The following is a 22580-nucleotide window of genomic DNA, read 5'->3' on the forward strand; positions in this document are numbered from 1 at the left end:
TCTTGTTTATCTTGGAATTGGTACTTCTTATGGTTACATGATTTAAAACTATTACCTGGACTACAGAGTCCCTCTATTAATAAAACATCTTGTAAGGACATTAATGTTAGAGTTTTCCTACAGTCCTTTTAGGACACTAAGGGAAGTTTCTTATACACTAACAGTTCTGATCCTGAATGAGAAATTCAGAACAGAGGTACTAACTTGATGAATTTGGAGTTTGGAGTTCTTTATTAAGCCAAGAGGAATGTGTGACAACCCAGCTGGCAGTAGTCTCATCTCTGTAGAGGGCTGAAACTATTTCCTTTCCCCTACTCATTTCATTTCTGTCCACTTCCCTAATGCATCACCAAGGGTCATTTGTTGGTGGCAGCTCTGAAAAAGGCTTTTTTTTTTAGACACCCCTCTCTTTAGCAAAGATGTGAGAACACAGAAGACACAGGCCAGCAAAATCCCATCAGTTTCATTCACTATTGGCCAGCACAACATTTGAACAACTGGCTTAGAGGTCTAAGTACCACACAGGAGTTTTATCCTCAGTGAATCCAAAATCCATCAGCTAGAAAAGGTGTTTCCTTCTCACTAACTTCTTCTAGGGAAAGCTCCCATGCCTGAACATATGACACTGAGATTTTTCCCCTACATGAATTCAGGGTCTGACTCTTATCTCTCTGTCACTGGCTATAAATCTCATTATTCTGTTTGAGCCCATGTGGCAACTCCAGATTTGCAAGGAATGGAAGAGAAGGCAGCAGAAAGTTTTTATCTTTATTTTACCTTATAATTTGACTTGAAATAAAAATGTGGAAGTTATGCTTTGATAACAAGAAACAAACACCAGCAGTGAAGGTGAAAGCACTACATGTAAAATCTCACAATCTTTGGATTCGTATTGCAAATGGGTTAAGTAAGGGGTATTTTGAGAGAAGATGTAGTAATCATACTAGTAGTAATACATCCTGGTATCTGCAGAATCATAAGTGCACGTAAATATTTCTTCCCCCCAACAATAAGGAAGAAAAGTCTGTTATTGGATTTAGAAAACAGGTCACCTACTAAATCAGAATATGGAAATGGATTTGAAGAACAATTTATATAAATATACAAAATATAAACTTTTCACATTCTATTATTTGTTGAATTTACCAGTATGGTATACTTAGAGCTTGATCATCTAAGTACTGATGGAGCAACATGAATAAAATTTTCTGTGGCAACCATGGTTCTTTAGAGAAAAGAACTAAGATGAAAGGAAGTCTGGACAAATGTGAAGCTTTACTTAGAATCTCACAGTTAACAAATTGGTTTCTATCAAGTAGAAAAAAAAGCCTGAACCAGAGCCTCTAACCAGAGGTTTACATAGTTTTCTTTTTTAAAATGTGAGTTATTGTGATCATAATTTTAGAAGATGAAGCACATTAAACTATTTTTATAAAGGCCATGTGCTCTCTAAAATTAATATTATTATTTTTTTTTTAAACTAAATCTGAATTTTATTGTCATACCAATTTAGAGAGATTTTAATATTCTTACCACCACTGTGTATATATATCTATATACACACACACATACACATACATATATGTACATACACAAGAGTTCATGGTGCTTAACCCTCTTAAAGTGTCCTTTCCAATCCCAATCCAATCTGCTTTTTTTTTTGAGATGTTGTAAAGTACTGACAGTTGATTAAATTCTATCTTTGTGAGAGCTTGATAAAACCTACATAACATGTAAGCTGCTTTAAAAAATTAAAAAAATAAAAATAAAAACCCAAAAGCAAACTAGAGCTCATCAATCTGCAGAGAGCTTCTTAAAGCCATGGGAAACAGAGATTGTTGCAGGGGAAAGTGTGAAAAAAAAAACCTCTGGAAGTAGAGGTAGAAGGAAACAAATGGTCAAATAGAACAGGTTTTTAATGAAAAAAGAGCTTAAGGCAAGATTACAGTTTTTCCAACAATAACAGGCAAAAGAGACTAAATATGCCAACAGCAGATTGTTTTGAAGACTAAAGGCTGCCTTCTCATTTTCTAGTCCTGATACCCATACTAGAAAGAAAGAATGTGTGATCATACCCAGAAAACAAAACTGTCCTCTTCTCACCTGAACAAATGGTCCTTTCAGGTGGTGAACTCTAATCCTTTATACAAATCAAATTAAACAATATCCAAACGGTTTTGACTTTCCAAATGACCTTTAATTGGATTTTTGGGATCCCCTTTGAGAAAGAGATTACCTGGAATGTAGGTGCTCAGGGAGCCAGTGGCAGGACTTGCAGGGAGGAATTTTCTGTAGGGTATTCTCTTAGGGGACTCTTCTCATTGCACTGTTTAATGTAGAAAAGTTTTTCTTCTTTCTCCCAACTGGTCTGACTCAACCCATAATTAACACTTGCAGATGCCCATCTTTGTCCCACCTTGATGGGAAGCCCAGTGGAGTGGGTTTGATACCAGCCTGGACCTTCTGGCCTGAATACTCCTTGCAAGACTGGAAGCAGGCAGTGCTTGCTCCCCTCTCCCCTCCTGCCTCCAGCCTTCAGCTCCATTTCCTCTGCCTGTGTGTTAGATGCCCAAGAACATTTCCATAACGACTTAGGAAGATGGCAAGAAGGGCCTTTATTTCCACATAAGAGGACCTTCTCTTTGTGGAATTTGAGATTATTTCTGCAGAGAAATAGACCTGTTTGCTGAGGACTGTCTTAGAGAGGGATTTAAACAATACAATTAAAATTACTAATGTGTTGTGGCTTTTGTAAATTCTAGAACTGTCTTCATTGAAACAACACAAATGTAGTGCTAAAATTAGAATAATTTTCTCCATTTGGCTTGTCAAGACTTAGAACCTGAAGGATTTGTTTCTGATTTGAGCTCACTCCCTCCCCATAGTTTATCACAGCAGGGGCAGAACAGCCTTGCTGGCAAACTCTGTGCAAGAGGTAAAGAGTTTTCTCTTCATGAATGATGCATAACCTGCTACATTGAGAACAAGAATGAACACCTCTCCAGAAGATGATTGTAAAAGTCAAACAGATATGGACTGTTTTCCCCCTCTGAGCTCAAAAAACTTCTGTATAAAATGTTATTAGGTGCTCTAAATCTACTAGAAGTAATGCAAACAAAATGTTTCAAAGAGGATATATGTTGGGTTTTCTGAACATTAGTCCAGACCCCAGGTTATTCATGTTAGTAAGATACCATTTAACAACTTTGTTTATCTTGAAAGCAGCCTCCCATCCATGTTTTCCTATTGCGTTGTCCTGGCTTCATTAGTCTCTTTGTCTAGAGCAGTCTCAGGGAGTTTAAGTGTGGCCATGACACCAGAAAAGTTTCTAATTATGTCTAAATGCCTTTTCTGTGAATAGCTGTCCTGCAACATTGTGGTCTTACTACAAGAGAAGGGGTAAGGGATGGACTGATTTTTATAGTCCTCTGGCTGCAATAACTATAGCTATTTAACTTTTGTGATTTTTTTCCTCTTATAATCCTTTTAAGGCTTCATTTGCAGCTTCAGTTAGTCAAATATTCCTGCACAAATTCTATTGCACATTAATATTCCTTACTTCACTACACAATAATTGTTTTCAGATATGTATAACTTGACATACGTATGTGTGGCACAAGAAAAGGCAGCATGACAAAGTTATCTGAGAGTCTCTTTATAATTAAATTGCAGTATTTCAGGGTTTAAGAAGTTATGAAATTTCAAGTAAAGACTGGAGAAAGAGCAGGTCATGACACCTCATATATATTGAATGCAATTCTACATAAAGCCATCATTTCAATATGTGTCTGGATTTAATATGTCATTCATTTAAAACTTAGGGATTTTGTATCCTGAGAAATAGAAATTAAGAAGAAATTTAGTGCAGGTTTCTGCTCTTCATTAAGGAAGTTTCACAGCATTTTCACAATGAGGGAAATTACATACTCATTGGTTTTGAAGGGTTTTCAGTAGCTAATTAAGAAAGTGAGTTAGACTATCTGTTTTCATTGCCCAGATATGATGAAAACAGAATTACCTGCTGTGTTCTTACAACAAAATCAAGCTAAAAACAAAGACAGTGTCTTTGAAGTGTTCATTAACAAAGTATAACACTGGTTGTCAACATTTTTGATATCAAATGAAAGTATTAAATCAAAATTTCAAACAGGTGGTAGCAAGTTATGATATTGTTGGTATAAAATGGATTCATGAAAACTGCGAACCTCATGTTTGTTTTTATTCATAATTGCAATGTTTTGAAAACAAAATCAGAGGACATTTTTGGCAGCCATATTTGGCTGCTTGATATAAATACATCTCTTAAGAAAATGCTGCTAACCACAATTCATTAGAAAATATTTAAATTCATTATTCTATCAATAACTGCTAAACAAAAGGTTGTTTTACAACACATTTGTCTGTGCTGCCTCCTGCAGCTTGCTTGCCTGATATTTTCATCTTTTGATGATAAAGTCTTTCTGATACTCATCATCTCCTTTAACTATGTCAAGTTCTGAAATGTTTTCGATTTGCAGAAAAATTTTAATTTTTTAAAGAAAATTAGGAAATAAGTAGACACAGATGTTCCCTCAGTTCCAGAGGGTGCTGGGATTTCCAAATGGTGTCTTACAGATAATACCATACAGGTAAGTGTATAAACATCATTAGCAATGACTGCTGGAGTAATTCTCCTTTGTAGCCACACTGTTGTTCATTTTCATAATAGAGTAATTAGAGTTAGGAAATTCATTGCAATTGAAAATGATAATATGTACTTCTAACTACCCCAGGTGTTTTAAAACAAAAGAGTAATAATAAAAAAATCACATCCTTGATGATCTGAAAATACAGCTGAAAGTCCTGACTTTCTGAAACACTTCAGAAAATTTTGTCTACAAGTCTTGTTGAGAGTAAATGGGGATGAGGGAGGCAGAATGAAAAAGATGTAGAATCTTTATTGTATAGAGGCTTTTGGAAACAGACACTGGAAAGTGCTTCACTTCAAAACTGGAGTCAGGTTGCCCTGGATCAGCCAGGCTCCATAAAGCCTTTTGCATCATCCAGGTCTGCACTGCATTCTCTTCCTTCCTGTACAGTCACTGAATGAATTGCAATTCTTGTAAAAGTTGAACTTGCACCTGAAGATATTTTCAGTGGAAAATAAGCCTATGGAGTTAAGTTGGATTTACAGAGACCATAGGCCCAGACATTTCTGAACAACACAATGACTTTGACTGTCAAACTGGAAAACTTCACAGCAAAAATGAAAGAGTTTAAGTAATTCTTGAATCCTGAAAACCCACAAAGAGAGACAGTGCTGGAAGATAATAGCATCTGGAAAACCCATGACATCCAAATTTCAGGTTAGAGTAACATGAAGAACAACAAAAATGTTTTTTTATCCCTAGTGGGACTTTGGTGGTTTCACCCCCCATTTTCACCTCCCATCACTCCTTATGCAGTTGTTGCAAGTGAATAAATGAAGTTGCTTCCACTGGGAAAAAAAAAAAAATCAGCTCATATACATGAAAGGTATCTGTAAATACAGAGAAATCTCTTATTTTCTACCAGCAGCAGAAGCTGACACAGTCAAAAATTTATATTTTTATTTCAGAAAATCTACATATACTCATTAGAGAATCCTTAAAAACCTCTGACAATGAGAGATCCTTCCTTGTCACTATTGTTGTTTCCTTATACACCCCCAAATTTCTAATTGTACCTCTTGCTTTTCTCTATAACATGGATTATAAAATGTTTGGGTGACTTTCCATGACTGCCTTTTTTAAGCATTGCAGAATACTGCATAATGAGAGCAGTAGCATTTATCATTATTAGAATGACAGAAGATTAGAGATTATGAATCCAAGGGATATTGAAAAATTGGAAGGGTAATTTTGGGAGAGCAGGAACTTAATTTCTTGGTTTTAATAATGCACAGTAATGAATAGAAGTATATCTGAAGCATTTATATAACTTCCATGATTACATAGAATTGGAGCCTCGTTCTGTGATTGTTTATGGACAAGCATACCACTCCTGTTGTAGCTTAAAACTTAGGTTATTTTGTTTTTACTTTAATTTTACTACTCTTCTGATTTAAATAAAGAAAAAAATGGACCTTAGAGGATCTTTCTGGTGAGCTGTCACACTTCATACGACATGCCATGCATACAACATGTCAATAAATTTAAATTTTCTATTACTTTCAGTTTAAGAAGCAGAAGACATGTGGATATGAAAGAAGACTCAAGAGATTTAAATCAAGTCATCCACTACTATAAAAAGTAGCAGACCACCACTGAAAACAACAAAAACCTTGCCCTTGCTGTAAGTATCCTTTAGTTTAGTTTAGGGCAAGCGAAGGGAAAATAAAATTAAGTGGAATAAATTTGGAATTCCTGGAATTATTGTTGGGAAGAATGACACAAATTATTCTTCTATTTTCCCTGCAAATATTTGTTCATCAACAGTATTTCTATAAATTTTTAGAGGCCACATCACAACTATCATCCTGCGCCTTTTCCACCTTTTTTTCCCCCTTCACAGGAAATTAAAATAATGGAAATAATTTAGTAAACTTTAATCCTTTTTAAAATTTGATGTGCATTAACAGGCAATAAGTTTTTTACATTAATCTGAACTACAGATACAATTTATCATGAAATATTTTTCCTCAACATGGAAAAATGCTAGCAGTCACTGAATTACTGCCTGTGTACTCATTAAGTGAGCATGAGCAAGCTTCTAAAAAAAAGTGGTCACCTAAAGTGTGACCTTGTCAGTCTTCTTAAAGCAAATAGTTTTAAAAATTGTGTAAATGAGATGCTATTCCAGAAACAAAGGGAAAAAAATAGAATGCTGAAGGAAACAGTCTCTCCATTCCTCAAAATGTTCCAATATTGGAATATGTTTTTAATGTTGTTGTTCCAAATACAAATGGAAAGCTGAAAAGTTTATTAAATATTCGCATATATAGCGGTGCGCTTAATAGCAAAATTACAAAGTTCCAAGAAAATTCATCAGAAATATTTCAAAATATTTTGGTTTTAGATCATAAAATAATATTTCAAAATTTTGAGCTAGTTTATTATAAATTATGTTTCAGAAGAGATCTTTCATTTGATGTACTTTTGTCTTTATTTTTCTCCTGTAGGTATTTTCCTTGGCCCAAGGACATTTCCCCTTATGCATTTCCAGTCATATGATGCCTGCGACACATTACTTTGGTTTTAGCTGAATCTCACCTGCAGTGAGGTAACACTCCAGGGAAGTTCTGCCTACAGGGAACAACACAGCCCTGAAACCTTGCAAAGCAAGGGGCCAAGACAAAATTCACAGTTAAACCTGACTTAATAAAAACAAATATTTCTGATCCAACCACTACTTCTGCCCTCTAAAAGAAGAAAAAAGAAAAAAAATATGCCCGCCCAAATGGAACCTATCTGTTTTCATTTTCCTATTAGACAATACAAGTTCAGCAAAATTGGATTTTTCAAAATATTTTTCTTTATACTACCTTCATTTTACATGAGAGGATAAAATAATTCTAATGGGAAAACCTCAGAATAATATGGAACAAGGAAACATTTTGTTAGTGATATAAAGTTTTTTACAATGAATCCTAGAAAACAATGGTCAAAGTAAAGCTTACAAAATAATGGCTTATGAAAAATAAGGCAAGAAGTAAAAGGAAAAAGCTCCAAATACCCAAAAATCCCAAGTAGTCCAAAATCCCCAGAAGGCATGAAAATATGATCCTGCAGTTAAAAAAAGAACAAAGCATCCTAGATAATATCCCTCAAAGTCCTTTCAGTCAGCAATGGCTGCAGAGATGTTCTGGCAGAGACACCTGGCATTACTCAACACAGTCATGTGTACTGAGTCATTAGTCAGTAAAGTGCAGAATAGGACATCTTCCTAGAACTCTGTATAAGACCATGACTTTCAGGGGGCAAATGAAATAAATTTGAGAAGTCATATACATTTTTGAACAGCAGGGCAAAATGAAAGGCTAAATTCATCTTAGAATGATACAGCAATGTAACATGTGATACAGGTGCTGCTCCCTTGGTGTAAAATAATAAGCAGCAAACTTATTTTTTACTCAATACTTATTTTGGATCACCAAATATGATTACCTAAAATCAATCATACCTGTTCAGATCAAAAGTGCCCCTAACCCGGTATGCTATTTACACAGATTGGCCAAAGGTTGATTTTTTGAGAAGTGTTTAAGAACAGAGAAACAGAACAGTGATACTTGGCTGCAGCTGCAAAAACCCATCTATGAGCCTGAATAGATGTTTTAGTATTCTTTCTACCTAGATAAAGTTCACTTCCATGAACTTGCTTAGTTTTGAAATTCTCACAGAAGCAGTCAGATTGAAAGGGACCATAGTGTGTCATCTGGTCCAGCCTTCCTGCTCAGGAAGAGCCATCCCAGACCAAATGGCACAGAATTTGCATCCAGATGGTTCTGGAGTATCTTTTACTTGACTAACACAAGTTTTAATATCTACAGCATTCTGAAACATGAAGATCCCCAACTTAAACCCTCTTGTGTAAAGAAGAATTTTTTAAACACCTGCCAGGTGCTGTTTCATTTGATGGCCTTTTCTGTGGGAAAGGATAATGAACAGCCACTCTATTCATCCTGTTTCCTAGGGGAAATCTTTTAGATGCCACATCAACTCCATACACACCAGCACAGTAAGAGCATAAAGCTTACTTAACCTGCACAAATCAGGTGGTACCACACTGGAGCCAACAAGCCTACAAAAGCCTGGTATTGTCCAATTATCAATATCAGCACCAGGCATGTTTATCCCTGCAGCCATACCTGTCGCTGGTTTTCTGTCTCTAGTCTCAGCCTGGCTTCCACACATCTTCTGGTCTCCAGGAAGGCTTGGCGCTGGGCTCTGTCTGATAGGTAGCTGATGAAGATTCCTGCAGTGTTCATACACATAAATAACACTGCCTGAGCTGCAATCTGCAAGGAACGACAAACAGGATTCGATTAGACATGAGAAGCAAAAATATCTGTTTAAAAAAATTAAAGAGATGAAGACAGCTTTGTAGGCTGCAAAAATAGAAGTTTGGAAAGTTTGCATAAAAGAATGTCTTGGATCTTAAGTAGAGACATCAACTTTGTAAATTGTCTCTGCCTTGAGGATGATATATGCAGTATTTGGGGGCATTAAACTCTGATTGAACCACAAATTATGTTTCCAAAGATTGACTCACAGAGCTGTAGCCAGGAATGATTACAAATGTAATTAACAATTTGGTTTTGCACTGCCTCTTCTACAAGAGAAACTTTGTGATTTGCTCCATAGCTTTAGTTTGGGAAGCAAGCCATATTCAAGAAAAGAAAGAATATTAGTTAGCAATGAATTAATATAAATTATAATAGTTATTGTATTATTAATATCAGTGACAATAGTTATTGTATTATTATCAACCAAATAAAATACATTAATTTTCAGCTGATGCCAAAGCACAAATTTACACAATCTGAATTCTGAATCATTCAGCAGAGGAAACTGAAAAGAAAAGCATATTTGTGTACAGCTAGTACCTGTATACACAGACTTTTTCTTTACTGAAATCTATGCAAGAGCTGAACTGTTTTTCCTTGTAGAATCTGTGTCACAGCTTCTTCCTTTTCCATATGAACTCAAGAGAGCCAAAGGGGAGTGGATCCATGGGCAGTATAAATTTCAGTGGATTATTTATCTGTCATTGACCTCCCTTTGTGCTCTGCATGTTTTTAAGGCAGGGCACATCAACACCATTGAAGTGAGGATTGGTTGGGAAAGTGCAGCAGAGACAGGAAAAATTTCTGCAGCCTCAGTAGCTTTATCCAATATCTCATTCTTGTTATTAGTTAAGATTTCAAAGGCTTTGATAACAATGGGTGATACATACAGGATCATAACAACACCAGAGCAACACAACAAGAAGGCAAATCAAGTGTTCATCATTTAGGATACTCTGTTGGTGGAAAACAGAGAATGCCCAGGTAGGAGTAGCAGGATAAAACAGTAGATACTGTGTACAAAAGTACAGCAAGCATTCAGTGATTTTTGTCAAAAAAGTCTTGAACACTCCAGCAATCTGTGATTGCTGAACATTTTGGGATACAAGTGTTTGTCCTAATAGAGGATCCCTGATCTCAGCATCATTATGATGCTTTGACTCAGATCTGCAGGTCTCATTCCCCACAGTCATATGGGTTTGAAAGTGAGATCTGATATCAGACCGAAAGCATCTGGCAGAAACTTCAGCTTTATATATTCCCGTATTTCTGAATCTGGAGTATTGTTCTACTATAGTACAGGGAATTAATTTGCAATTTATGTGCCATTAAATAATAATGCATATCCTGGCTCCAGATGGAGTTTTGTTTAACCTTTTCCAGAAGTAGATGTCTAGACAGGGCTTGTGAGAAGTAGGGCATGATTAGCATTATCCTTGCATCTCCCTGTCTTCCAGGATCCTCTAAGCTGGAGGTGGTAGACTCAGTGCACCTGCACAACTTTTCGTCATGCCTTTATCAAGTTAATAGTACATTTGGCTCCTTTGTCACTCAATAATAAAGATTTTTTACAATTAATTAAGTCTTTTGTGATAAAAATGTTTCCTTTTGTTTCCTTCAATTCACAGTTTTATCATTTTTTTAAGTGCTGCATCATGTTTATAAAGTGAGAAACCATTTCCAATTAATTTGCTCATCACTGTTCCTGATTTTACTGTCTTAAAACCTAACCCCTTACTTTTACTTTTTAAAAGGGAGGAATTTGAGATTCTTTAGTTGCTCTGTATCACTATTCTCTCTTTACGCTTTCTGCTTTTTTCCTGTTCTCTACTATACCCTTTTTTACTGGAGACGTGTTGCCCTGGACCAGACAGCTTCCCCAAGACACTCTCTGCCTTTGCTCCAGGATAAATCAGAGAAGGCAGTAATTTTTCTATGAAATAACTTCTTCTGCTGCAAACTACTAAGAGATGTATGATGAGCTGACATGAGATTGTGACTCTCAATCTGAACTAGTTCAGAACTGAATTATTCAGCAAGACAAGTGAAATCAGCTGCAGGAGATTGGAGGAGTCAACTTTTCAAACCTTTTTGACTGACTTTTAACTTTGACCTGGACTGTAGTTTCACACATACTAGAAAGGTTAGAGTAGAGGGTAAAAAAGAAGTTTGTCCATCCAGAACATTTGAAAAGTGTGTTTCAACAGTGAAAGCAGTGACAAGTTGGTCTCCTTTGCTTGCAAATTCATTTGCAATTTCCTCATGAGCCCAGTTCAGTCACCCAGCTCTGCTAATGCTCAGGACTTGTTCCACTCACTTCAGCAGATCTCCTTAGAGAAAATGCACTAGAATTTATCTTTCAATTAGATTTCATGAGTACCTAATTTGATTTGAACAAAGGGAATAATGGAAAACATGTTACAGGTAAAACAACAGCTTATGCAGGGGTAGAATCGGCTTTCCTGACACATGGTAGTCTGATTGAAACCATTCCAAAGAGTAAAGCACTATGACTTGCATACTAATCTGTGGCTCTTGTTAATAAAAGAATAAAAAAGACATATAAGACTTGATGTGGGAATCCAGGACATCCCTCTGGCTGCCCTGGCTGTCTCGAGACCCTGGCAGGGGGTTCAGAGACCTTGGCATGAAGTCAAAAACAGCTGAGGCTTAGATTTTACCCTGTGGAAAAAACTGCCAACTCTGTATGAGGAATTACAAGCCACAAGGGTTTGAGTAGTTTGGTAGTTGAATAAACACAGGGTGAAAAAGTAGAATTTTGAGGCTTTTTTAGAATGGGGTTCAAGGGGACAAGATGGAGGGATTTGGGCATGTCCTGACCTTCTTCTCCATCTTCTTGTCCTCCATGTCTTGGTGTAATGGTGACACTTAGAAAAGTGGTTTAGGGTAGAGACACACTGTCTAACATAAATGATAGATATTGGCACATTATTGTAAACATAGTACATGTAGGTTTTGGTATAAAATGTAAACACCACCCTAGGGAGTAGAAAAAATGCCATGGCCAACTTGCTGAGATGGAGCTCAGCAGGTCAGAGAAAGAATGTTATAGATAAGGAAAAATAAACAACCTTGAGAAGCTGATCCTACGCATTCCAGGCTCCTTCTTTGGCTGCACGGGCTGGGAGAACTAGGACTTTTACAATCTTGGGGTCACCTTGACACCACGGACCCTGAAAATTTGAGTCTTTCCTTCCTGCTTCTTTTTTCTAGAGCTTACTGGGGCCAATTCCAGAAGTCTCAGAGGATTTTCTACAACCTATCAAGGCTAGAAGCCAGGACAGACTTTGTTTTCAAAGATATACAGAGTTTCATTCTTTTTGACTGACCTGAAAATAATTAATGTTCACACTGTAGGGAAGCTGAGGCATAATGTGAAAAAAGAAAATACTTTCACAATATTTATAAGTCTATTTATACCTTACACTTAAATAATGAACAGTAGTAGCACAGTAAGTGATCTTAAAAGCCGTGAGTGATGTATTTTAATTTTAAATACGGCTCTTATGAGGTCTGCTTCTTGAATATTTAAAAAATGCAAAGAAGGTACCCTTCACCACACTGCTTGTGAGTATCTCTGTAACCAGGATCATCACTGTCCTACTGAACCTGTAGTTACACATAATCACATAACAGGATAAACAGAGCCGAAGGAAGTTACTCTAACAAGATCACTGAGACAGTAGAATCACAGAATCACAGAGTCATCAAGGTTGGAAGAGACCTTCAAGGTAAGTAATTTCAAGCATCAACCCAACAACACCATAATCACTCTTAAATAACATCTAAGGTTCCACATCTAGATGCCTCTTGATTAATTCCAGACTCCACTGCCTCCCTGGTCAACTTATTTCAATGCCTGACTACTCTTTCAGAGACAAATTTGTTTCTAATATCTAATCCAGGCACAATTTAGGACCATTTCCTCCTGCCCTTTCACTTGAGACGTGGCACAAGAGACTTACACCCGCCTCACTAAAACCTCCTCTCATGCAGTTGTAGAAATCAATGAGATCCCCCCAGGTGTCCTCTTCTCCAGATGAAACAAGCCCTGTTCTCTCAGTCACTCCTCACAGGACACATTTTCCAGACCATTCACCAGTTTCATTGCCCTCCTTTGGACATGCTCCAGCACCTCAATGACTTTTTGGAAGTGGGGTGTCCAAGAAAAAGGAGCCATTAAAATTCTTACTCCAAAAGTCTGTTCTTCATTTCTTGCAGGAGGAGATTAAAAACTTAGTTCACATAGAAATAAATTAGTCAAATAAATTAGCACTTATAAAGTGTCCTCCATACAGGCACCTCAGAACCCTTTGCAAAATCATTATGAAAACTAGAAAAACTAAAGGATATGAAAGGAGAAGATGCAAGTTAGACAAGTAAGCTTAGTTTAAATTTGACAGGACATATTGATTGAAATAACATAATTTTTATCTGTCACTCATATAAAAAAGGCTTTGCCAAGACAGCTGAAACCAAGGGAATTGATTTGGGAAACACCAGGTTTCAAAGAAACAATTAAAAGGTACCAGACATGGCTCATGAGGAAGAAGTGATAATCAAAGCAGGTACAATATAGTAATGCAAGAGAACAGGAAAAGGAAAATTCATTAAAGAGATGGTAAAGTAACTCCTGTGTCTGTTGTTAAGTGGTAGGTAATCAGCTACAGTCTGTTTTCAAGGCAGAGTTGAATCTAGTTCAGGAAGCAGGAAGTTCAAAGGGTACAGGTGAGATACTGGCCTAAGCACAACAACAATTTTTAGACATTTCTGCTATTAAGAGCACCTAATTAAGTTGGCCTTCCTTAGGAGTGTACATAGAATCCTATCAGTTTATGAATAACTGGAAGCAAGTTAAAGAAGATTTGGAAAATGTCAGAAGTTTCAAGACTTCAAAAATCATAACTGAACTGTGTTTTAGTTTTAACATGATTTCCCTTTTTGAAATATGCAGTTGCCCGTCAGGGAATTTAGAGCCATAAGGCCAGCCATTAACAGACACTTATGGAGTGTATAGTGATTGGCTGAGTTAGGCACTTCCAAAGAACACATAACCTGAGGAAAAGTGCATTCAACAAACCAAATGGATTGGAAATATGTTGATTGATAAATGGCCCTAAAAGACTGTAACTGATGCAGGCAATCTTCATCACGAAGTTGAGACAACAACAGCATATATCCACATGGAAAGCACAGTGGAGGCAGAGGAGAGAAAGCTGAAATTACTCTGAAATCCAGAAGGACCTCAGGTGCAGAAATACACTCTAAAATGTTTAGTAGAAACAAACCTGTTATTAACCTTTCAGCAGACAATTTTTTTCTGCCGTGTAGAAGAGCAGTGTCGGCATTGATGTAACCCAAACACGTGTGAGAAGTAAAGCGGTTTTTAATGAAATCTCCAGTTAGACATTCTCAGGGCTTTAGAAACAGATTAGAGTATTTCTTGTCTGTATTGGAAAAATGGGGAAGGTAAACTTGTGCTTCTTAGAAAGTGTTTTCAGCATGTGACACATAAAGAACTGGTTGCTATGGTAATTATTATAGGATAATTAAGTTTGGAGAAGCATTTTGATTCTTCGTTAGTTGTTTAACTAAAAATAGAAGTTCACCACAAGGTTGTTTTTTGTAATTAAAATGTCTCAGAAAATACTCTCTTCCTTCTCAATCACTGTCTTGTTTGGGTTATTTGAGGGAAAATAAATGCTCTTATAAGAATTTATCACCAGGAATGGACTGAGAGTTGCACAAGACCAAAATGTTCTACTTTCTCTAAAATAGGAACATCTGGCAGCACAGACTCTATGGCTCTCTCACTGCTGGGCTGCAGCAAGCCTCTCTCTCCCACTGAGAGTATGATTTTATGAATCAAAGCTCCTGGCAGAGAAACTAGTAAGTACCTGTTTCTCTGTACTACCTTATGCCCACCTTGATCCCTCAGTACAGCTTCCCCTTTGCTGTGCCAGATCAATTATCTGTGGGACCATACTGTGAACTATATCATGGAATGTAGCCAGCTTAAAAAACAAACATTTAGTGTTGGCCGTATCCAAGGCAATCGTCTGATTAAGATCACAGCACAGCCTCCACAGGAAGGAGAAGCATGTGAACATTCATAGCTGGCACTGCTACCAACCCATTAAACGGAAATCATTGCTGCCTTATTGTTAAATCACCTTGTAAAGAGTGTTTTTATACTTAAGGTTCAGTCATTCTGACTTCTCCTGGGTCTAACTGCTAAATTCCCCTGGCAGTGATAAGAGGCAATTTTGTTTATTTTAGTTTGTGTGTGCTTCCTCACTAACTTTTATTGGAAACTAATCTGGCACACAAAGGTGCCCAAACTGCTGCCATGACTTTCTAGAAAACTCAGCTGTCCCTGATCTTCTCTATTTTCCAATGCATAAATACAACAGATGTTTAACTCCTACTCACAGCTGGAGTGAGTGCTACTCTTTAATCAGATCTACATACATGTACTTTACTGAAAGACAGAAATATATCACCCCCCTGGGAAGACAGGGATGGAGAAGAGCATAATGTTTATTTATGGTAAAGTTAGACAAGCACAGACTATGATGGCTAAGAACAGCTTTACCCCACGCACCCTTGATTTGCTACATGTGAAAAAGCCATTTGTACTAGTGTCACCATCTGATCACATGTTTGGAACAGAATTTTGTGGTTCAGCTGTGTACAACACCCATAGGAATATTGGCTGATTCTTCAAAGACTCTGATCTTATTTATGCCTCTAGGAGAGCTGAGACCTTTTAAGATGCCTAATCTTAAATGACCAGAGCTGTCATTAGAGGACTTCACTGTGTTTTTAGGAACAGTCTGGCCTTAAAGGTGCATGAAATGTGCAGCCTGCAAGCAGGTTGGCCCTATGAAATCATAGGCTGTACAACAAGAAATTATTATATTACCTTCAATGAAAACAACTGGTTTCAGACAAAGTTCTCTCCATCCTGTTGCAGAATATCCTAACATGAAAACAAAAACTGTTTTCCCCCTGAACAATTACATTTGCATACAGTCAATTGTTCTAGTTCAAGATAGTATTTGAAAATATGTATCTTTAATATTTAGTAGTGTGACTTCTTATTAGAAAAAATAGCTGTAACCTTTTTTTTCTTCCTCCCATTGAATTAATTAGAAATGTAGAAAATTGATTGTCTGATTAAGTTGCTTATAAATAGGTAAGGCCACACAAATTTGGTAAGTCAGCTACCAACTATGCCAAAACTTTTGCAGCATGGTGTGATACAAAAGATGTTCCAAGAAAATCATATCAATCATAAAATGTTATATATCATATCAGACACATAAAGACTGACATAAGTGGGGGATGCAGAGGCAGTCAAATAGATGCTAGTGCCATTGAGCAGACCCAAAGTTACAACATGTCTCCTCCTAGTCCCCTTGAGTTGTCTAAAATTTAGAGTTCAGGAATAATTTTAATAATAAAATAAATCTATTCTGGGACTTTGGATATCTTTTTTTGGTACTTTTCTTTTTATAGTTTATGTTAAAGTGACTAGACATGACTGCGACAATGTCAGTGGCAGGGTCATAGCCCATGCATAGAGGGGAATGAACAGGGATGGGAAAATTACTTTCACTTTTTAGAAACTCTTTTCCATGGCTATAAGGTGTTTAGCTAAACTCCCTGACACTTACTAGGAGCTGATCCTGAACTATGCAAAGAAATCTGGTGATCACATCTCTAGTTCACTGAGCAGCACAGCACCCTTTTGTTATCATTTTGTATACAAAATGCTGTCACCTCCAGATGTTTAAAATGTTCCCATTTAGAAAAAACAATCTTATCTTTTGACGTGAATAACTTTCTCCATTCAGTGTTTTCTGTGTGTTAGTTAGGTACCTTTTTCCTCTGCTTTGAGATCTCTGTATTGCAGGGCAATTACAAGGAGAAATCTAAAGATAAATATTCCAGATATAATTATTTCATTGACAAAAAGAATCACCTTGTTTGGTGTGTTTAAAAGTTAACATAAAGGGCTCAGACAGGAGTCTCTTCTGAGAATACATGTGACCTTGAAACCACAGCACATGTATTACAGAAATACTTTAAATTCCCTGTGCTGTCTAACCAGGAATAGATCCTGCACACAAAAAAACCCAGCAAAAAACAAAGCACAGCACAGCATTCTGTGCAGTAGAGAACACTGGAAGCAGACTGTGGCAGTCAGGGAAAATTAGGAAACAATTAGTATTTTCCAGTTCATTGCTCAGAGGGGAATGCAAAGCAGCTGTTTCTCTTCCTGCACTTCCATATTTCAGACTCATGAAGCTCTGTCTGACTCTGAAATTTTCCCTGGTTCCTGGTTGATGGCAAGTTGAACACAAGTCAGAGGTGCCCTGGCAGCCAGGAGGTCCAAGAATGTCCTGGGGGGCATCAGGCACAGCATTGTCAGCTGGCAAGAGAGGGGATGTCCTGAGCTTCTCTGCACTGCAGCAGCCTCACCTCAAGTCCTGTGTTTAGAGCACCAGAGATATTAGAAAAATATAAAGCTATTAGAAAATGCTCAAAGGGAGGTTATGAAGATGGTGAGGGACTTAGAGAGGAAGACATATGAGGAGCAGCTGAAGTTATATGAGGAGACTGAGGGGAGATGTCATCATAGTCTGCAGTTTCCTCACGAGAGGAAGTGGAGTGTCTCATCACTTTCCTGACCAGTGACAATACTCAAGGGAATGGCCTGAAGTTGTGCCAGGGGAGGTGCAGGCTGGATATTAGGAAAAGGTGCTTCACCCAGAAGGTGTTTGGGCCCTGGAACATGCTCTCCAGAGAAGTGTGAGAAATGTGTGAGAGAGAGAAATGTGCCAGCATTTTAGGACCAAGCATCAAACATCATCTAACTGACAAAAAATTCCAGCTGACACTTCATCTGGAAAAGTCTGAAAGCATCACTGAGTTTAGGATGAGCCTGGACAACCTAAAATAGGATGCCTAAAGAGAAAGTCACTTCTGGAAATTTTATTCAAATTATTACAATAGTTTTACCTAAGTCAATATCAGATAGCCAAATCAGAAGAAATCCTAGTAGATCCCTTATTAGATGATGCAAACTCCAAGGAGTATTGGAGGAACAAAAAAAAAAAAACAAAAACCAACACATCAAAGCTGTTTCACAGCATTGGAAAGAGTTTCATTATATTTTAAGGAGAAGTGAATTATGTAGTGTGTGTTTCTGCTAAGTATTTTGGGGTTTTTCTCTGCACATCTGTTTTTATTGCTCTGGATAATGGCTCTTATCCGAAGTAAGATGTCAAAACATGGTGACCATCAATAATTATATTTGTAGAGCTGACTGTTCCTCTTTTCTGGCATACCTCATTGCTCTTTTCATCTGATGAATTGTATTCATGTTCCAGAAGTTACCTGCATAACATACTCCATGTCTCTTCCCACTGGAACTGGCAATTGTCATAATTTTTGTGCAGATAACCCTGCCTTGGTGCATTCTACAGAGCTCTAACAACAAGAGAAGCGTTTCATTATTCTTTGTAGTTATGTTAGGCCAGGTTGCATGTATTTTCCTCTGTATTACCAAGATATGTCCATAGGACAAAGAAACAAGTAAGATTCTGCAAACCATTTTTCCCTTTTGATATTAAAATGGAAAAAAATAAATAGCAAAATGTAATGATCTGAAATTACTCTTGAACTCTTTATCAAGAAATAGACAACCTTATGAAATCCACTCTAGTTTATGTCAGAGTGAGACTAATACCTATTAAAAAGTGAATTAGTTTAACTGCAATAGTACTGAGAGTACTGCTAATGAAAAATTCATGAGGGATTTCACAGTGTTGAGTGTACTTTTCCAAACAAGCCTTCAAAACCTGCTTGTATTCTGATAGGAAGCTCTAATAATTACCTGTGTGTGTTAATCAGTGATACCTGCTGGCAAATAAACTATCCTTTACAGCTGTTTTTTTTTTTTTTTTAACTATTCACCCAAAATAATAATAATAAGAAGAAGAAGAAAGAAAGGCCATAACAATGAAGGAAACAAATGTTCTTTACACTTTTACATTTTTTACAGCAGACCAATCTCAAGGCTGTGTTTCCCCCACAATTTCACATGTAAGTGGCTGCCATTTTGCATCGGTGTCACTGGTGATGGAATTTGCCCATTGAATTTACAGATGACTGATGTGTGAGACAGCAAGAATCAATTTAGAGTCCCCAGATCAGGTTTTAGCTTTGCTAGACCAGAAATAATATGGAAAATATATTTTTCCTCCAAATTTCTCATCATGGCTGCTCTGTTTCCACTTAAAATTATTTTTTGAAAAGTGACCAGAAAGCTCCAATAAAAGAAATTGATATTCCTGTCTTTATTGTTTTCCCTCGGTAACTCCTTTTGTTGCTGACTGTGATGATCTGAAAACCAGGAAAATACAGAACTCAACAATTCTATTTTTAGAGTCCTTTCCTAGCAAAACCTTGAAAAACCCCAAAACAAAAAAAGCCCCAAATATCTATTTTCTTAGCTGTCCCTGTTGAGCTGTAAACATGAGACTTACACTTACTTCAGAGAAATCTTGGGGATATTAAAAGAAGTAGTTGTAGTCTGACTTCAGTGTATACAGAATTTCAGGCATCCTTAACCACACTGAGAACCAGTGCTAAGGTCCTTGGGAGACTTCAGGAAATAGAGAGCCCATGAAGATTTGGATGAACTTGCAAGGAAAACCTTAGGATGGCTGGGGATTTGTAATAGGGTCCAGAAGACTTTGCCCTCCAGGGATGAACTGAACATGTCTTAGGCACAGCAGAAGACACGAGTCACTCAAGGTTAAACAGGAATTTTATTGATATCTAATGTTATTTGATATTTCCTTTAAAGTCTACTTTATCTCAAGCTTTTTAAACTATCATTTAGGGGATATCCTGGACAAAAAATAGGGAGAGGACATGGGAGCAAATGGAAATGTACCAGAGAGGTTATAACATTCCAGACCTGCTGGATTAAAACTTTATCTCAGAGAGTTAGGCGAGGACAAACATTTTCCTTTGTGAAACCTGTGGGTGTTTTTCTGCTATTAGTCATGGTGAACGCTTCAGTGTGGTGAGCTAGAAGAAGTCAAACTGACATCAAAAGTACAGAGAGTGCTGTGGGAAAGAGTTGATTCAGTCCTTGGCTGACAGAATATACCAGAGACAAATAATGAAGGATTAGGCTTCTTCTGACACTTTGCTAGCAGAGGAGACATATAGTGCAGGATTCATTTGCACTGACAGTGGTGTGATTTAGGACTAATTCCTTTGAAGGCAGTGGCTTATTCTGGTTTAAAACAAGGATGGGATTAACTTCAAACCCTGATATTTACCGTGAGCCAAATTCTCCTTGCCTGACAATACAAGCCATGCCTTTGTTCTCCTTGCTTGTATAAGCACGAGAAACAGAAACTGGTCTGTTCATGGAATATTAAATAAATGACACAAAGCAAAACAGCCTCTGTCTCTGATGTTGAATAATGAACCCTGCTGACACAAGGAATGCTTCTGGAGACTGTTAAAACTTGATGAACATAAACTAAAAAGAGAAGCCCCTCGGATGATTTACATAAGGACGGCCGTGTACAGGGTTTGATCCAATGCACAGCCATGAATGATGTGGACATTTTTGCAGTTTGGGTTGTGTAAAGGAATCCACTCAGGAGCAAAATCAGTCTTTACCTGCTCACACAGAAAATGATTGTCTTCAAAAGGAAATTTTCTTGAGCAAAGCAGTGTTTGGTTTTAGTGAGTATTTAGCTCACAGATTTATTATTTAAGTTAATATTGCTGTAGTCAGGATATGCAAATATTGTGCTCTTAGGAGCACTCAAACAGACCAGTGCTTGAAAAGAAAGCACTTGGCTTTGGACATACTGGTGTATGAATACCAAGGCTGATGACACTGTGTTTTGTGCACAAAAACCATTTCATAATTTCAGCCATGAATTAGCTGATAAAGTTGATTTCTTCCTGTAATTTCAGAAAAAGGAGAGAACATTACTTCTAAGCTTTAAAAATGAAAACCAAAGACTATCAGTTTTATAAAATGGTCTTTCAACTGGTTAATATTTTTTGAAAGCCAGACAGTTCTAGTAGTTAAATTATGAAAGGGTTGAAGGAGAAAGGTCACAGGTAATGACAGGGTGAGGCACTTCATTGAATTTAACACTTGATCCCAATTCCATCTGTTTGATGGAGCTATTCATCCTGGCCCTGATGGCTTTTTAAGCAGTTTCTTCCAACAATTTTGATCTGTTAGATATCACAACATGTGAAACAAAGCATTTCAGATATCCTAAGGAATCACTTATGGCTCCTTCCTGATAAAAATTTGAATATTTTGATATCCCTACAAGGAAGAAATCAGTTCTTACTGCACAAGTTCTTCCACTCAGCCAGTTAGCATTGATCAGATTGTTTCAAACTTAAAAAAAAAAAAAAAAAAAAAAAAGAGAGAATTTTTCTATTCTTAAAGTTAAATAAGGCCCCAGCCAAGCTCCATTGCTCAAGTTATTTTCTTCTTGTTTAGAAACTGTGGTGCTGAAAGCACTTAAAGCCATGTCTGTAGACAGCATTTTGAACTCACTAATTGATATACAGCTGACACTGTACAGTAACTACATGTGTAATCTAAATTAAATTCTAGGTAAAAAGAAGAACAAGTTCAAATTACTTCTCCATGTTGTCATCCTCATGAATATTCACATCCATTTGTTAAAGTCAGCATGATTAATCACTATAAGAGTACAAGCCTAAAATATTTTTCCAATAAATACACTGGGTAGTAGTATCATAAATTACTTTTCCCTTGAATTTTGGTCTTCTTTCTTACCTTCCTATATAGTATTTTACACAGTATTTTACACATGTTCCTATATAGTACTTCACACAGAGCTTACAAAAAAAGACAAGGACTCTAAATCATGCCAGTTATTGCTTTTAAGGAGAAAAATATTGATGATAAAAATAGAACACTGTGACTAAATACTTCACAAGATGATATAAAAAATATAAATATTGGGGAACAATATCTGGAGACAAGCAAGACAAATATGGAGAACCAGAACAGTTTTATGAAGTGCTATTTTTTAAAAAAGTGTGTGTGTTTCTATGCCAAAATTTTCAGTTCTTGGCAAAATTTGGAAAAACCCCAAACTCCATCCTCACATCTTTTATATTTCCTTATTTATATAGTAAGTAGTAAAGCAGTACAACTGCTGCATTTCTGAAAACCTCAGACTTTTAGGTGTGGAAAAACCTTTCTTAAGCTTATACATGTCTGGTGGCCCCCAGAAGGGAAAATGTGGCTATGTAGAGATATTTAAGTTTCAGAACACACCTGCAACATGTGGGAAGCATGTGGCACTCCTCAACTCCCAGTTCAACTGAAAAACTGAAATGGAAGAGTCATTGCCACTCAGAGCTGCAAAATCCCTCCTCTGGGAGGTGTCAGCTCCTGCTGGCCTCAGTTTTCAATAAAAACTCTTTTCTGGATGACAAGACA

General features: G+C 37.0%; 1 protein-coding gene and 1 long non-coding RNA gene across 3 annotated transcripts in view; one reads left to right on the top strand and one right to left on the bottom strand.

Annotated features, from left to right (window-relative positions):
- Positions 1 to 22580, bottom strand: part of ADCY8 (adenylate cyclase 8) — a 117239-nt gene that overhangs the window by 77070 nt on the left and 17589 nt on the right. For both annotated transcript variants that reach the window (XM_021542361.4, XM_021542360.4), the window contains exon 2: positions 8825 to 8974. In XM_021542361.4, the coding sequence (XP_021398036.1) occupies positions 8825 to 8974 (150 nt within the window). The remainder of the gene's footprint in view (positions 1 to 8824; positions 8975 to 22580) is intronic.
- LOC146768474 (uncharacterized) lies at positions 4819 to 21534 on the top strand. The gene is made up of 2 exons (XR_014953094.1): positions 4819 to 6312; positions 7139 to 21534. It is a non-coding gene; the product is annotated as an uncharacterized LOC146768474 (long non-coding RNA).

Source organism: Lonchura striata, chromosome 2 (genome assembly GCF_050655825.1).
Source record: "Lonchura striata isolate lonStrDom1 chromosome 2, ASM5065582v1, whole genome shotgun sequence".
In the NCBI taxonomy this organism is placed as follows: domain Eukaryota; kingdom Metazoa; phylum Chordata; class Aves; order Passeriformes; family Estrildidae; genus Lonchura; species Lonchura striata.